At 32.9% G+C, this 17,529-nt stretch overlaps 2 protein-coding genes and 1 long non-coding RNA gene across 4 annotated transcripts; all 3 read right to left on the bottom strand.

Annotated features, from left to right (window-relative positions):
* Nucleotides 1-225: 225 nt before the first annotated feature.
* LOC107927059 (LOB domain-containing protein 15) lies at nt 226-2,209 on the bottom strand. Its single transcript, XM_016858026.2, has 3 exons — nt 2,033-2,209; nt 1,612-1,855; nt 226-1,532 (listed from the first exon to the last, which is right to left on the bottom strand). Exons 1-3 carry the CDS (start codon nt 2,044-2,046, stop codon nt 1,119-1,121), a joined length of 672 nt encoding a protein of 223 aa, XP_016713515.2. The 5' UTR covers nt 2,047-2,209; the 3' UTR covers nt 226-1,118.
* Nucleotides 2,210-6,621: 4,412 nt separating this feature from the next.
* Nucleotides 6,622-13,406, bottom strand: LOC121215585 (uncharacterized). Of its 2 annotated transcripts, XR_005911511.1 has the most exons (3): nt 12,444-13,351; nt 10,780-12,361; nt 6,622-7,526 (listed from the first exon to the last, which is right to left on the bottom strand). It is a non-coding gene; the product is annotated as an uncharacterized lncRNA (long non-coding RNA). The 2 variants fall into 2 exon arrangements; XR_005911512.1 differs by lacking the exon at nt 6,622-7,526 and having other exon boundaries at nt 9,475-12,361; nt 12,444-13,406.
* A 1,805-nt stretch (nt 13,407-15,211) lies between these two features.
* On the bottom strand, nt 15,212-16,312 carry LOC107927080 (uncharacterized). The gene has a single exon (XM_016858049.2). It carries the CDS (start codon nt 16,107-16,109, stop codon nt 15,528-15,530), a length of 582 nt encoding a protein of 193 aa, XP_016713538.1. The 5' UTR covers nt 16,110-16,312; the 3' UTR covers nt 15,212-15,527.
* Nucleotides 16,313-17,529: the final 1,217 nt, after the last annotated feature.

Raw genomic sequence — 17,529 nt, forward strand, 5'->3', positions numbered from 1 at the left:
TCTATTTTATACTCTATACCAGCTGGAGAAACATGCCTGTATTTTGGCCCACAATGAATATAATTATATATGCATAGACAAAGACAGCATATCGTGTGGAAGTAGGTCGATATCTTCTCCAACCTGTTTTCACAAATCCAGGAGACCTACCCCAAGTTTTTTAGGGTTAAAAAGGTTATCATCTTCTGACTCGGAAGAAATTTATTATGAGATTCATCTAAACGATGCATGCAAATTTAACAAGTCTTCATAAACTCAAATCTCAAGAAGTGTTACACAAAATATATAAAAAAAAAGAGGGAATTTAATGACAATATATATTCCAAATTGATTGCAAGTTTTCAACTTCACATGGGGAGGATCAGGATAAGGACCAGCATGAGACAGCATATGCTATTTGTCTCCCTTGCACACCTTCCTATTCTTATACAAATACAGTACAATGCAATACAAGCTTTTAAGGTCATTCCTTCTTCCATGGCGCTTGCACTAACAATTATGAAGAGAAGCTTAGTCAAACTCCAATTAGCATATTAATTACCTGCACGTGTGATGGTTAATGATAGATCTCGTCCACCGTCTCCTGGTGGAAAATGCACCTCTTAGCTATACTCACTGATCTTCTCTAGCAAGCTAGGTCTAGGTGGATTGTGTTGACCTTTTTTGTTGCCATTTGCTGGCAAGCATGCTTCTTATTTCAACAATTAATGGGTTGACATTTTCAGTGCACTTTAATCTCGGGAGAGGAAATAAACAACACATGGCTGCTTGGAAGACGAAGCTGCTAATCTGTATTAATTACTAGAAATTTGTCTCTCAGCCAAAGGTATTGCTCATAGCCATGGAAATTACAAGGGAAGATAGAACAAAATTACTACTCAATTGGTTCAAAGTACATAAAAAGAAATGAAAACTTGAAATCTGATTCTGATAGCGATAGTGTAATTCGGATGGGATCAATCAAGGCCGTAAGATCCCAAGTTTTCATTTCTTTTTCTGCGGGGTATTTCTCCATCGATATATGAAAAATGGGAAATCAAACTAAAACAGTATTGTCCTTAGCTTTCTACTCTATAACTAATAATAACATTATTATTATTATCAATGGGGTTGTAGAATTAATTGAAGAATGGAACATTATCACTAGAAATGGAGCTATAGCCGGTTGCACTAGTTGCCGACGTGTAGAGAGAAGATGCGGAAGATGAGGAAGAGGTTGAGACAACAATAGAAGGTGGAGGTGGAAGAGGGGAAGATGAAGCAGCAACTGATACCGCCCCACCAGAAACTAAAGTAGCGTGAGTGTGAGTGTGAGGATGAGTAGAAGGGAGGATGTTACTATTAGTAACTTCTCTAATCTTGTATTTCAGTATCTCAGCTCTTATCGCGTTCAATTCCGATTGCAAATTCTGCATTTGTTGCTGCAAAGTTACGATGGCACCCATGCACCCGTATACCGGATCTCTTAGTCTCAAGTTTGCCTCATAAACCAGACTGTTTGCCGCATCGGCTCTTTGGCTCTCTGGCACCTCCTGCAAATATTCTATGTATATAAGAAAGGGAACTTGGGGAAAGCAAAAAAAAAAGAAAAGGAGAGAGTTGGGGTGTTACCATTAACATCTTGGAGACGTTGCTTGCACCAAAAACTTTGTGAACAGCAGCAAATTTGTGGGGTTCATGTGGGGAAAAATAAGGAGAGAAAGGACACTCTTCAGCACACCTTCTTCTCAAGAGCTTACATGCGGCACAAGGTGTGATGGTATTCAAGGTTCCAGGCGGACCCAACAGATGTCTCCTCCCCATTTCACCAACTGCATCTGTCTTGATCTTCTTCCCTATTTCATCCAATCTCTCCCTGACAGATTAACAACAAATACAACAACTTTTGAATACTCCATACATGTATTCTATTTAGTTACAAGCCTCTGGAACCACTAATATCACACACATAAGTATCTATGAGTAAGAAGCTAAAAGATGTGATGATTTGGGTTTTCATTCATGATTGAATTAATTTGGGAAAGAAGTTTACCAGTCTCTGGACATTCAAGCATGCTAGTGGAGTTGTCTGGATGAAAGGAGGTGAGTGGTTGGATTGTGAAGGAGAGTAAAAGAAGCATGAAAATGAGGGAAAAGAGTGCTTTAAAGGCAAGGTAATCCAGGGAGGAGGGATATAATTAATTAGCCAAGGTCAATGCTTTTTTTTTTTCTTAAGAGAAGAGAAACAAACAGATAAAAATTCCGCGGAGAGAGAAAAAAGAAACGGGAGAAGATTGTGGGTTTTATATTTTTCAACTTGATTATATTATACTATGGTTGAAAGATTAGGTTAAGACTTAATTCCATGGCAATAAAAAAAATATTTTTTATTAAAATAATTTAAAATTCGGATTACTCTTAAAAAAAATCAACATGAATATAATTTAAATATAACCATAATAGAAAGAGAGTTTGATCTAAGAATAATTATTTTCACCTAACTAATTGAATAGCGAGGTTATTTTACACAACACAAGCTATAACCATTGTTTATTTTCGAGGCTTCGGTATGTGTAACAATTTGATTTTCAGTCGTATTGAAAATGGTAGTTTTGGAATCTCATTTTTCAATGATCGAGTCAGTAAATTTCGGTCCGGTAGTTTTATTGAACGGTTAATAATTAAGGCATAATGATTAAATCGTAAAAAAACATCAAAGTTAATTGTTACTAATTTTTATTAGGTAAAAGGCTTAATTAAGATTTTTTTTTCAAAGTTTTAAATGGCAATTTAGCCACTTTTAAGTTAGTGGGACGGTTGGTAATTGTTTTTATGTTAAAATATGTGTTAAGATTTAATTAAAAAGAAAATAAAAATATGTTAAAACATGAGAAAACATATCATCTTCATCATTTTTTCTTTCTTTTACCCGTTTCCACCGTTGTTTAGGAGCTAGGGATTTGGCCAAACTCTTTTCCATTTCATGTGAGTGGTTTTGAAACTCGTTTTTCGTAAATTTTATGTTTTTGAGATTATTGTAGCTTAATTAGCTAATCCGAGTATTAAATTGTAAAACTATTAGAGTTTTGAAATGTTTCTATTGATGAATTTTTATGTTAAATAGTTTGGTTGTTAGCTTAGATTTGATTATGGACTAAATTGTAAAACAAAATTTATTAGTTTTGAGTTTAAGGATTAAAATGTAATAATGCCAAAAGTGACATGAAATTTTTGTAATTTTTGATTCTAGAGGGTTATAGAAGGATGCAATTGAAAATAAATTGAAAAACGAAACTTAAATGTGAAAGTTATAGTTGTTTCGGTTTTAGGGATTAAATTGAATAAAATGCAAAATTGTAGAGAAATTATGAAAAATGCAATTAAGCTGTCATATGCATAGAATTAGAGATCTTAAGGTAATTGGAACTGATAAATTGAAATGAATTATCGTATAGATCAAGTTTTGAACCAACTAGTAGATAATTAAGAACAAGGAAAAATTACATATTAGTCCCTGACAAGTCAATCATTGCTATTTTTATCTAGTAAGTTCATAGGGTATTATGTACTTATATGTATTAATTGTGGTTGAATTGTGAATTTATAGTGTTTGAATGTATGTTACAATGTTTACAAGTTAGCATAAAAGGTGAGAAATGGACTTAATTGTAAAGTTTCGCGTATGTGATAATTATAATTCATGTGGAATGCTGAATGGATATGATATAGTTTTGTCATATGATTTGATTCATGGAAATGCTACAGCAATGTAAATGTTTTCAATTCTGTATAAATGCCCGTTTGAACTTAGTAAACGAAAAAGATATGATTAGCATGTCGATAAGGTTAGTTGCGCACTTGTACGGGATTGCACTTTGGTGCCTGTGTATAGCATTATGATGCTCTTTGGTGTGGTGTAGATATCCTAGTATCCGAACCTTTTTGCTAATGGTCATCAAGCTAATTTGATTAAGTAGAATTGATGAATAATTTGAATGCATGTATTAGACTTGAGTGAATGGACTAAATTGAATGAAATGCTAAATTGAAACGTTTTGCTATTTATGGACTCACCTATCTCTTGTGAATTAAAATGCCAAGTTTTAAAATGTCTTGTAAATTAACTGTATTTGTGTATTTTTTGTGTTCTAAGGTAAGTTACTGTATATTTTATCTATGAACTTGTTAAGCATATGAAATGTTTACTCTATTTCGTTTTCTGTCTTCTGTAGTTGATATTTTGTGGTCCGCGTCTATCAAATCATCCCCAAAGCTCACACTATCCAGTACTCGATTCGATAGTCTTTTCGTTTTGGACCTGATTATGTGACGTGTATAGGAAATGTCATGTATATGTGTGAACCTTGAGATATGTTATTTTGAATCAAATATGTGACTTGGATTTGGAATGAATTTATGTCATATCTATATATGTAATGGTTGGTTATGTCTATAGCTATGAAAGTAGTATTCATTTAACAAAGTGATATGAGAATGCTTGAATACATGATTCTTGGGTATATGCCTTATTATGCTTAGATGTTATCTTGAATGGTGTCAGTTTTGTTCCTTGAATTGTACTTAACTTTAATGGTAAATGTGTTGTGTAATAAGATGTGAACTTTGGCATTTTGCTAAGTAGTGGTTGAAGCATAAATGGTATATTTGATTGATTTTTGGTTAAAATTGGAATGTGATAAGTGAATGGTAAGCTATGTTTGAGTATTTAATGAATACATAAGTTGTTAAGCTAGTAAAGTGTTCATTTTATATGGGATAGCTTGATTGGTCTTGTGGTTGGTTAAATGGATATGTTGGTATGCATTTTAGTTGGTTTTGTGCAAGTTTGAATGGCCATATATGCATTATTTGAGCATATGGTTTGGCTTGACACAAAGTAGGTACCAAATGGTCTTATTTTACCAAAATCAGAGTCCTCGTTGCAACGTCGGCCAACAGCTTGTGACGTCCCAACGTCAAGTGGGCCGGTGTCGTGACATGACTCACTATTTGGCTCGTCACGACTTGGAGTCCAAATTTTCCAAACTTTACGATTTAATTCTAACTCATGCTCGAATCATCGATAAAGCTTTCGTAAACTCGATTTAGTCTCGATTTCTATTTGAATGACATCGTATGATCACGATTGAGATTCAAATGATTATTGCATGATTATTTTAATGTTTTTAGTTTTGATTATAGTAGTAACATCTCGTAGCTTGGTCTGACGACCGGACCAGGTAAGGGATGTTACATTAGGCTACCTAGTTTTTATATTTATTTTTGTAGTTAAAGTTTCTAATCTATTAGAGTGTGTTTGGGTGAGGGATTTTTAGAAAAGATTTTATTTGTATTAAGACTTCTAAAATTCTAAGAATGAATTTACTTATTTAGTTAAATATATTGATGAATTACAAAATTTTTGAGTAATTTATAAAGGAAATTTAGTAGCTCAATTTCCTTTTTCAAAATTCATCATAATTATCTTTTATTAATTACATATTTTTCTTTTCTTTTTTTGTTATCATCAATCTTTTATCTTCAATGATTTTTAACTAAAAATAATAAAAATTTAATTAATTATAAAATATTTTAATTATTGTTATATTAAATTATAAATCATTATATTCTAATATAATTATATGTTAAACATGATTTATTTTTTAAGTTTTTTTAGTTTACAAGTACAATCACATCACAATTACAAAAAATACATCCAAATAATTATAACAAAAATCAATCATTATAAAGCACGACTAGTAACCATAATATAATCAAAGCTAGATGAGAATATAGACTAAGAATCCACACATGATTTATATAGACTGAGACTTGAACATGGGATGTTAAAGTTTTTAGGGCCTCAACTTTGCCATTAAGTTAAAGACATCGTTGCTATAAAGTTATTTTTTTGAACAATCTCATTATATGTTCTGATCATATCTGCTATTTTTTACACAATGCCTAAAATTATCCATAGCCCCTCTTCAACCCATAAATAGGAGGATAATGCGCTTCAGCGCACTCGAATTCACGTCCTCCTATATTGACCACAACTATTATTCGTGATCATTATATTTGATTTATGTTTTACTTTTTAATTTTTTAAATTATTTTTATGAGAATACATGTTAACAATTTTATTTTATTTTAATTGTATATATTAACTTTGAGATGATTCTTTTTATTTTTTTTTATTTTTAAGTTTTATATTTTAAACAGTTTCTTTTTCATTAGAACGTTCTAATAATGATAACTAGTTAATTTTACATGAAAACAATTTAATGTAATCATCATAAAGTTAATATATAACTTAATTAAATAGAAATTTAAATACTTAATTTTAGTTAAAGTCAAATTTAATTTTTATGAAAACGTCAATATATAATTTTATAACATTTCATTATGTAATTAAATTTTATTATTATATAATTAAAACTAGAAAAAAAACAAAATAGAAAATACATAAATAAATAATAAGAGTATAATTTTTATTTTTATTTTAAAATTTGCATAGTAAATAGATGTCAAGAAATTTATAAAATTTACTTCAAACTGGAGAAGCTAAGTGAGCATTTTTGAAACTACAAATAAGTGTCTTTTACCTTAAGATTATTACTTATGGATTTTTTTTTAATAAAAAGTGAAATTTATTTAATATGAACCTCAGCTTGACAACACAAATGACTCAAAAATCTAAATGGCCAAAGGTAACCCCCTGCTACAAAGCAGTGAACAGTAAACAAGCAAAGTAGCCAGCCAAGAGCAAACAACAACTTAACAATGCTGATAAGCACGACAGGAAAACAAACATACAGATGCCAAAGCACAAGCACCAAACTCGAACTGCTAGCAGCATATAAAAGCCAGTGGATTAAGCCTGAAAACCCCTGCGTTAAACATAGCTTGCACAGTAGATACAATACTTTTCATATTTTGAGGACTCTTGCTTGAATTTCTGGACCAATTAACGACTTCGTTGCAGTCGCTTTCAATGATTAAATCATAAAAACCCTTCCATCTCGTACCAAAAAGGAAGAAGGAAACATAAGACAAGCTTACTTCACAGCTAAAATTTCCGGAAGTATGGGACTCGCGTGCCTTTGAGAAAGACATTAGGATAGAACCGTTGTCACAGTATGCCCTCAATGCCTACAGGTTCAGGGTTCCAACGCGCAGAACCATCAACACTGAACTTTAGTTGGCCTCATAGAGGAGGCTTCCAGCTAATTATCAGCCTCAATTTCTTCCTTTTAATCACACTAAATAACCTTGGGTCACGATGAATGTCCTCGAAGGAGAACTTGGTTTCAGGCCATTTTTCAACATTCGTAATTTTGCAGTACCGATGAGTTGTCTAACATTAGCAACTTTTCCGTTGAAAATGATATCGTTTCTGTGGAGCCATAACCACCGAGACTTGACGAAGAATGACATCTTCCATAAGCCATCACAAGAGAGAAGAGGGGAGGCCTGCTGCCATGTAACAAAAGGGTTCCACCGGAAAGACGCATGATACATTCCACAATTCGCATGTGTTGCCATACCTGCCAGGAGAAGTCGCACCCAAAAAACCAAATGTTGGACAGATTCAGGCTCTTTGCTACATAAACATTATAGAATTTGATACTCATAATATATAATGTTAGTAAAAAGGGTAAGATAAGGCATATGTCTCCGTATTTTTGTTTTTAGTATTTACCTTGTGGATTATATTGGCGTGATTCGTATATTTTATTATAAATGAAAGATTGAGTTCAAATAGATAACGAGTCAAAAGTGGTACGTTGGGTATACAATTTCTTAATGATGTAGCATCATTCCACAATAGTGAAATTCATATCCCAACAAAGGGTAAATAATATCCTCTCATTAGCATTACATAATTAATGAAAAAGAAATGTGTCCATGGATCATTTATCATAAGGTAAATGATTTAATTACTATGTGTTAGTAATTAACTTTTTACATATCAAAATATGTAATGAAAATCATAATATAAAATAGGATTATATTAGAAGAACAAATTTTATCCTAAAGAGATTAAGAATATCTTATAAAGGTCACACACTTATAACAATATCATCAGACGAACACTTAATAAAGTAACTTTCGTAATGATATATAATAAAAGAGAGTTCAATCATGATATTATAGTGAAATGAATTCATGATTAAATAAGTTGTAATTAATAAGCGAAGAATCGAAACTTAATTACAAATTATTTGAGCCCTAATTATATATGTGCACTCGATCCCTCCACCATATTGAGATAACCTGAAATGAATTGCATGTAGAACCAACAGACTATGGAATGAATGAAAATAATAAGTAAAAGAAATAGATTGTATGTATCACTATTTGTAGTGAGTAAGTTTTTTCACTAAATACAAAAGATGACTTAGAAAATAATTTAATTTCTTTAAATTATAATTTAATTTATTCTAATTAAATAATTAAAGTTCGCAGTAATATTTAAATTAATTAATCATCATGGATTTGTTGAATAGGACAATTACATTAATTTCTGCATGGATTCTAATACGGTAAAGTTGTCATAACTTAAACGAAATTAAAATTTGATTGAGAAAATAATTTAATTAATTTAATTTAATTAACTAATTTTTTGGTCATTAAATTAATTATTAAATAATATTTTGAGTACTAGAAAATAGTTATGGAATTGGATAAATTATAAGTGTTGAATAAAAGTTCGAATAACACATATAATTGTATCTAATACATGAAAGGCTTAATAAGATTTGGTTACTTATAGGGGTGACAAACCCTAGTATTTATTAAGGATGTCGTCGCTCCTTATGCTCTAGTTCTATTGGAACATTGTATTTTCTATTAAAATATTATTATTTAATTAAGACTATTCAAACAAAACTCGAGAACCAATTCTCTATAAATAATAACTATGAGTTAACCTACTAACACATATCTTTTGACCACCAATATTCTGCCAAAAAATAATGACAATTTATTTTAAGAATAAATTATATTTTTTGCAAGAATACTCGTAGTTTTCAATTTATAGACAAAATCAACTTACTTACTGAAAGTTATGTAAATTTTTTGCACCCATTTGATTATTTGAACCCACACTCAAAGTAATTTGGGGTTCGAGGATAGTCGAAAAAATTAATCAGTTGAAAATCAAGAAACAACCAAGACAATCTTTGTACAAAACACATGTATAATTTCAGTTAAAGTTTATTACTATAAATATTAGAATAGATTAGTTTTAAAAAAAAATTTAAACTTCCATTGTGCCTAAAAACACTGTTTTCTAACAGGCATTGTTTTATCATGGTGTTCGACAAAATAAACATTAGTTACCTCTTCAAACCGTGCAAAAATATTTGCAATTCACTAGGCAAGTCGAAAGTGTGTTTGACTAAAGTTGACCAACATATCCAGAAGATTTGTGATTTGTCTCCACAAGAACATATGACAGCTATCTTACATAGAGATAATGCAACATGTATATAACTCAATTGAAAGGTGGTTAAATAAAAGGTGAAAAAAAACACATTTCACCAAAAGTTTAACATACTTGTTCAAGTGATAATTTGACAAATCTTTTTACTAAAGCATTGCCAACTACAACATTTGAAATACTAGTATACAAGATTAGAATGCTTCAGCTAAAAAATGTAATGTGATGTTGCCATTAGTGAGAGTTTAAAACAAATTGTACTATTTTCCTTTAACCAAAGTTTGTTCCCTAAGTTTTCCTAGTAAAAGTTCTTAATGAGGTTCCTTGTAATAGGAGATTAATGTGATGTTGTCATTAACGGGAATCTAAAACGTAGTGTGTACTAGTTGCATTTAACCAAGATTTTGTTTCATTGTGTTTTCCTAAAAAAGGTTTTTAAAGCGACAATTATCCCACAAGGTTTTTCATAATAATGTTTTAATAAGGCATATTGTGAAGTGTTGTAAATCCTTTAATGAATGGATGTTCATACAACTTCCAATCCCCAAGAAATTATTCTCTTACAACCCCTAAAAAATTTATAGGATGCCTTAATTCTCTTATTTATTTTTTGTAACCTATGGTGATTGAGACCATAATAGTGGGCATGTATAAACATATTGTATTGCAAGAAAAAAAAACTAAATTATCCTTTCATTTTTGTTTGCTTTGCTCTCTTATTTTTACTATAATTTTCTTAGTTTAAAGGATCGAATGAAGAAGATAGATAGTTGGACCTCTAGATTTCTTTTACAAGGGGGTAAAGAGGTATTCATAAAATCAATGCTTCAAGCCATACCAACTTATACAATGGCTTGCTTCCTTTTGCCAAAATCTTTGTGGGGAATGAGAGCATAGTGGCTAGGTTTTTGTGGCAAAAAGCTCATAGGAGGCAAGGATTGCATTGGTGTGAATGGGGAAAACTTTGTGAGCTGAAGGAGAATGGGGACTTGGGCTTTAGGAGTTTCGACAAATTTAATGTGGCTCTTTTACCAGAACAATGGTGGAAACTTATTAATCATCCTGATTCTTTATTAGCCTAGGTTTTAAAAGCAAAGTATTATCCTCAAATCGAATTTTTAAATGCAAGTTTAAAGCATAGGGCATCATATACTTGGAAGAGTATTTGGTCGGCATAGACATATCTTCAGAATGGATTGTGTAGGAGAGTGGGAACAGAAGAAAAATTTTCTATTTTTAATCATGCATGGTTCGGTTGATTATAAATTGAGCAGCATGGTTCGTGATAATAACGTATTGAGAGTTGTTGATTTAATTGATAATGCTAATAGAGAATGGCGGCGAGAGGTTATTACCGATACTTTCTCTGATGTTGATGCGGCCAAGATACTTCGAATCACGTTGGCGAAAGAACCACACGAGGATGTGATTGAGTGGAGATGCAAACCCTCATGAGAGTTCTCCGTTCGGAGCACCTACAAACTATTACAATATGGTATTCCTACTCCTAGGGGTGAGCTTTCGATTGAATCAAATCAAATAAAAAATTTTCGAGTTAATCGAGTTTTTAAATCTCATTTTATCATCCTAACTTTATTTGAAGTTTTCTCGAATCGAATAGAATACATTTGTTCGAGTTAAATTTTAAAAAATAATTTTGAGTCATTGTAACCATTGTCACCCATCATAATAAAATTTGTCCACCTTAATCAAATTTTTTATTAACTTTCATCACCTCATAATTTATTTATTAATTTTTTATATACTGGTTAGCTTATTTGTTTGCTTAGTTGTTTCAATTATCTTCAGATTCTTGTCACTATGTATTTTGAAATTAAAAATATATTAAATATAAAAATATGATTTTTAATAAAAGTTATTTTAAAAATAAAATGTGAAATTGATACCAATATAAAATTTTAAAACGAATATTTTATGGCATAATTAAGAATTCAATTTTAATATAAATATTCAATATAACTAAACAATTCAATAATACAAATAATATAAAATGTGAAATTTAATTTAATAATATAAATAGTATATATAAATAACATTATTACTATTTATGTTTAGTGATTTTTTTTGAATAATTTTGATTTTTTATTTAAGAGTAAAGGGTGAGAAGTAAAAGTTTAGGGGAAAAATAAAAAGTTTTGGAGAATAAAAATTTGAGGGAAAGTAAATAGGGAAAGTAAAATTTTAGAGGGAAAATATTTAAAAAAAATTGAAGGGAGGAGAGTTTGAGGTAGATGAGAAATGAGATGGGAAGAGAATAAAAGTTTTAGGAGAAAAGTGAGAGTGAGTAAAAATTTTGGGAGAAAATAAAAGGTTTGGAGGGTTTTGGGGAGTAAAATTTTGAGAAAAAATAAATGGAAGAATAAAATTTTGGCAGGAAATAGATTTTGGATAGATTGAGGGGTTGAGAGGGGAGGGGAGTAAAAGTCTTAGGGAGAAAGTGAGAAGAAGTAAAAGTTTTGAAGGAAAAATAAAAAAATTTGGGAGTTTAGGATAAAAATATAAAATATTATAGTTTGATATTCGAATTATTCGAGTTATTCGAATTCGAAAACTCAAATCGATTTGAACTCGAAATTCAAAAAAAAAATTGAGTTGATTCGAATAACTCGATTAACTCGAATAATTCGATTCGTTTAACTCAAAATTCGAATTTTTTTTTGATTTTTTCAAATCGAATCGAGTTTTGCTCACCCCTACATACTACTTTCAATTAATTAGAGACCACATCTAAAGGATTCTATAGGAAGCTACGGAACCTAAATCTTCCTTCTAAAATCAAAATTACAATATGGCGAATATCGAAAAATTTTATCCCTACTTTATCTAATATGTATTACAAGCGACTAGAGGCGAATGCGATATGCCCAATATGCGGGGGAGGGGTTGAAATGACGGACCATGTTTTTCGAAGTTGCCCTGCTTCAAAGGATGTTTGGAAATTAGTAGGGTACTCGTGGATAATGTCAAATACAACTCAGGAAACGTTTGAATGGCTTACCTGGGTATTCAGTGTAAGTTCTGTTCTTTAACGGAGGGTTTTTTGTTGTGCCCTTTGGGCCTTGTGGATTGAAAGGAATAAGCGTGTGCATGAGAACTCCGCAAAATCGGGCAGAGAGGTAGCCAATTTCATTCAAAGTTACATTAAAGAACTAGAAGGTATCGAAGAACGAGGGCTTACCAGGGGAGTTATTAGCGCGAAACTGGAACCTCCTTCGGGGGTTTGTATTAAAATAAACTTCGATGCGGATTTTGATTGGGCACATTCTAGGTCGAGGTCGGGGATAGTGGCCAAAAACGCCCTGGGGAAGGTGGTTGCCTCTAGATCGGTCATACATGCAAATGTTGGGGCGGCTTTTGCAGCGGAAGCTCTTGCCCGTTTATGGGCAGTACAAACGGGGTTAGATTTGGGTTTCACAGATATGATTATAGAAGGAGACTCTTTATCAGTTATAAAGAAATCCAACTCAGATTCACAAGACAAATCAGAAATAAGTGCTTATACCCGGAATATAAAACGAAATATCAACAGTTTTCGGTCTCTACGAATCAAACATGCAAGACGCTCGGCTAATCAACTTGCTCATGTAATAGCTACTGAAAGTTTGAGAAATGGTGAAGAGTTTTACCTGGAAGAGAAGGTCCCGAGATTCGTTGTAAGGATAATGGAAGAAGAATGGATTAGAGCCCGATTGAGGAGGAAGATGGTAAAAGCTCTTCGATCCCTGGGATAAAGAAAGCTTAGAAATGTGTTTTTGAGAGAAATGATGGTCTGTAACAGGGATGGAAAATGGAAAGTTTTCTGTGGGAAATGAAACCGTTGGTTTTGAATTGAAAGATGAGGGGATGGGACGGGTACACACTTCTCGAGAGGATAGGCTGGCTTAGTTTTCTTTTGCTGTTTTAGATTTTTGGGTTTTGTTTTTTCTTTTGGGCCCGGTTTTGGACTTCTGGTTTGTTTTGACGTTTGGTTTTAATCTGAGTAATAAAAGCCTAGTCCTTTTCTTCAAAACAAAGGTACAATTTTATCATATGAATCAAGGGGTGATCAGAGCCTCTACCTACGCTCGGATCTACCCCTACTAGAATCGAATGGTATAAAATACTTTATAACCAGTACTACAAGGTAAGGCAAAGCCCAAACAAATATATATATCAAAGCCCAAGGCTTTGACCCGCATAGTCACTTAAAAACTTTAGTGAGTTAAACACTATCGCCGCTGCCGCCGCGGAGGAAGAGGGGAGAGAGGACCAAGGTTTAGTAAAATGGCCATTGTAATTGGCCGAAGAAAGGCGCCTCCAAATGAGGCCAATGATCGGATCCCACAGAAAACATCGGAATAATTACAACATCGATATGATCTTTAAATAGTAGAGGAGCAAAGGTTAAATTACACTCTCGACGAACCAGCCATGAGAGCCACCAGACAATGCTTAATGTAATTGCATCCTTCGCAGTGGAACACCATCATCGGTGGATATCCAAAGAGCTTATTAAGAAATTAAATCTATGATGTCAATTCGTATAGAAATATAATCGTGCATGCTAACGTTCCATGATACTACAAATACAAATGTAGGTAACGTCTCAATGTCTACCTTATTTCATAACAATTAATAAATAAGCCTCCGAGCCAATCGGCTAAAAGCAATTACTCCTAGTATTTCATCATCATCAGTGTTTGAATCCCCGACCCTATATATTAACATATATTACACTATATACAGCTTTGTTGCCCCGGCCCTAGCAAATCTTTGCATACGATGAACAAGTAATTGGGTGATGCATCTTCTCTCAATTACTCGTTTTAACCCCTAAGTCCACTTCGACTGCCTATTTATGATATTGATAGGCTAATGGATTTGGGATGCAAAAAGGACGTGATATATATATTAATTATCACTAGTAATAACCAATAAGTTATTGCCTTATTATATGCATTAGATGTTATGTAAAATGTTATTGTCATATTATGGTTACTGAAAAAATAAAGTCAAAAGTTGTTCCCCTCGTATTCGAAATTTGAAGCTGCCGACAAAGTCGTGTGATTAAAAAATACTTACAATTGGGTTTGGGATTAGAAAAAGAATCTCTTCTCCAGCTGAAAATGCCATATACGTTTATCAATTCTCCTAGGTCATAACCTTCTAACTAATAAAGAAACTGGAGCTACCATAATTAAATTACAACAAGAGCATGAGCCCCATATAATATATGAAATAGTAACAATCAGTGAAGCTCAAAGACGGCCCAAAGATGGCGGAGGCATCTGATGCCTGCCATGTGCGTTCACATGGTAGATATTTGAAATTCCAATTAATGCTCAATAAAGCCACCACTTTAGTTTATAGTGTATACCATGGATATTGCACACTCAGACCTACCCAATGCGTTGGTTATTCGTGGAAAAAGTTAATCTGTCTTGAACCATCTATTTTCTCTTTTCAGTGTATGTTTTATAATTTTTAAGGACTATTTCTTTTTTTAGATTTTCCGAAAGTATAATGTGACAATATTTGTTTGTGAGATACAATACATGTTCCGCCGTTTATAATGTAGAATAAACAATGCTGCCATTTTCTCTATACCAATGGCTCTGAACGAATTTCTAAATTTGGAGATCCAGAGCTGCTTGACAATCACCAAGATCTCACTTGGACTAACCTAGACATGAAAGAAAGGACTAGGGTTTTTTATGTCCTTAAACTAAAGAATAAATCCTTTCTGTGTTTTTAAATTTACATTTCCTTTGTGTTATTTCCAATCAGTGGTCAATAGATTCATTGCATTATACTATATTTTATCCAAATAAAACCAAGGAACCAGTGTGCTAATTGAAATATCCTATGTACAACAACACAAGGAGAAAAGGCAATTGCAAAGCGCAAGTAGGCGAAAGAAGAAGATTTAGATAACATTTCGCTTTTTTTCCAACCACTAATTCATCATTAGGATCTATTTGAATTACTAACGAAAACGGCTTCGATTCTGTAACACAGCGGGCTACACTTTTTAACCATACATAACAACCCAAAACTCCATAGAAATATATATAGTTGGGATAGTACCATGGAACATGATAACTTATCGGTTCCTAAGCAATGCCTTGAGCATTGTTGAACAAAAACCTCGAGACATAGGACCTGTTCCACCACCACAACCAAAACATGGAGTTGAAACGGAGTATTCGTATTCATGGTCTTCCTTGTCAGCCGCCCTTGAACCGGAGAATAGTTCTCCCCTTGGTAACTCATTACCTGCATATAAGTTAGATGCACTTATTGGAGATGATGGCAAGGAATACGCTCTTGGCCACGGTGACGATGAACGCGATGAAGAAGCCGACGAGGATGATGATGAAGAAGAAGCAGCAGGAGAAAGTTGCACACGAGGTTTTCTCCTGAGACGCTTAGGGAAGATGGTATTAAGAAGTTTAGGCTTCGAGTGCTGTTTAACAGATGTTCTTTTGGGAGTGGCATAAAAGTAGGAAGGTGGGGGCGTTAGAGGAGGGAGGCGGGGGATTTCACAAGACTTGACTTTAGGCGTGCCAGGTTCTGACTCCCAATTGAATGGAATTGCCACCGTTGCTCCCTCATGGTAATCTTCACAAGACACCACCCCTCTGCTTGAACGTCTGGTGAAGAAATAAGAGCTGCCTGTTTGCATTTTTGGCCACTTTTGATTTGTGTAGATGAATGAAGGAGAAACGAGTGAAGTAGAGCTATATATGGCTGAGTAGGAACTGGTATTCTACATGGTTTATGATGAATATCGTGGGATTATTATTTTAATAATTGTGAAGTTGACAAGTTCTACATTTCAATTTTATAATAAGGAAATGACTCAGATCATTACATCTCAACCCAACCAAAAAAAAATAAAACAACAGATTGGAAAAAAGGTGATGTGAGGCCACAGATTAGTGAATGCATATTAAGATGATAAAAAGACGACATTAAAACTGCCTACCCTTGCCATTATTCATTATTGTTGACTAAACCCAAAAATAAATAATATGGAATTATGGATCACTAATCATCTCATGTGCGGGATGCACATTCTACATTAATTACCATTGCATCATGTTCTCTTGAATAGAATAGATCGGAGGTATGAATTTTGCATATGCTTTCCCCCCTTTCATTGGTATTTTTGGCCATGTATGTTATATATGTTGAGACAAGAAGCGAAGCATGATCTGCTTATTTATATTCCATTAATGTATATAATGACATTTTAGAGTTCTCCATTTCCTTAAATTCCATCGGACAGAATACCATTATCCATCATAATATTCCAAGGAGGCATTGCATAGGATACTTAGGATAGTCCTTAAACAAAAAGTAAAAATGAAGTAGCACTTCTCCCATTAATGGTGTATTCAGTAATAAGCATGTGCCATACCAACGGAGGAAAGTCAATAAGAAGAGCAAATTAAGAATGGCATCCAAAATGTATGCTAAGCTAAGCTAGGAAAGGCAAGGGTTCTAGGGGTAATTAATTGCTACAAAAGAACAATATGTTATGATTACCATACACCTAATCAACATAAAGATCCATCTGAAGCTTTTACTAGCTCGTTATTCATTTGTAAATGAACAATGTGGTGTAGCACAGTGAGGGCGATCACTGTCCTTAAATTTCAAGACTATCTGGCAAACTGAATTGGGACTGGGAGTAGTACTCATCTAGCCTGGAAATTGTAATCAAAGGAGATAGATATCATCAATTGCTGCAGTTAATGGACTCAGCTTGTACAATAATCTTTAACTATGGCAATCCATCATGAGGTTCAACTTTTTATTGTATTCAGTAGTTAGTTGGAAATTGTTATGAAAACGATGGTGTGTTTATGCGTAGCGGTATGAGCAGGGATTTCCAAGCTCTTCAATGAACAGAGTCAACTGCCTTTACTTCATCTTTTAGCTAATTAATCCTCATTACAAAAACAGATTACTTGAATGAAAAATATATTGTACCCAACAGTGTAAAAAAAGAAATAGTTATTTTCATTTTATTATTATTTTTGATAAACATTGATTATCATTTCATTCATCAAAGGCCAGTAGGCCACCATACACCGGAA

Source organism: Gossypium hirsutum, chromosome D03 (assembly GCF_007990345.1).
Source record: "Gossypium hirsutum isolate 1008001.06 chromosome D03, Gossypium_hirsutum_v2.1, whole genome shotgun sequence".
NCBI lineage: Eukaryota > Viridiplantae > Streptophyta > Magnoliopsida > Malvales > Malvaceae > Gossypium > Gossypium hirsutum.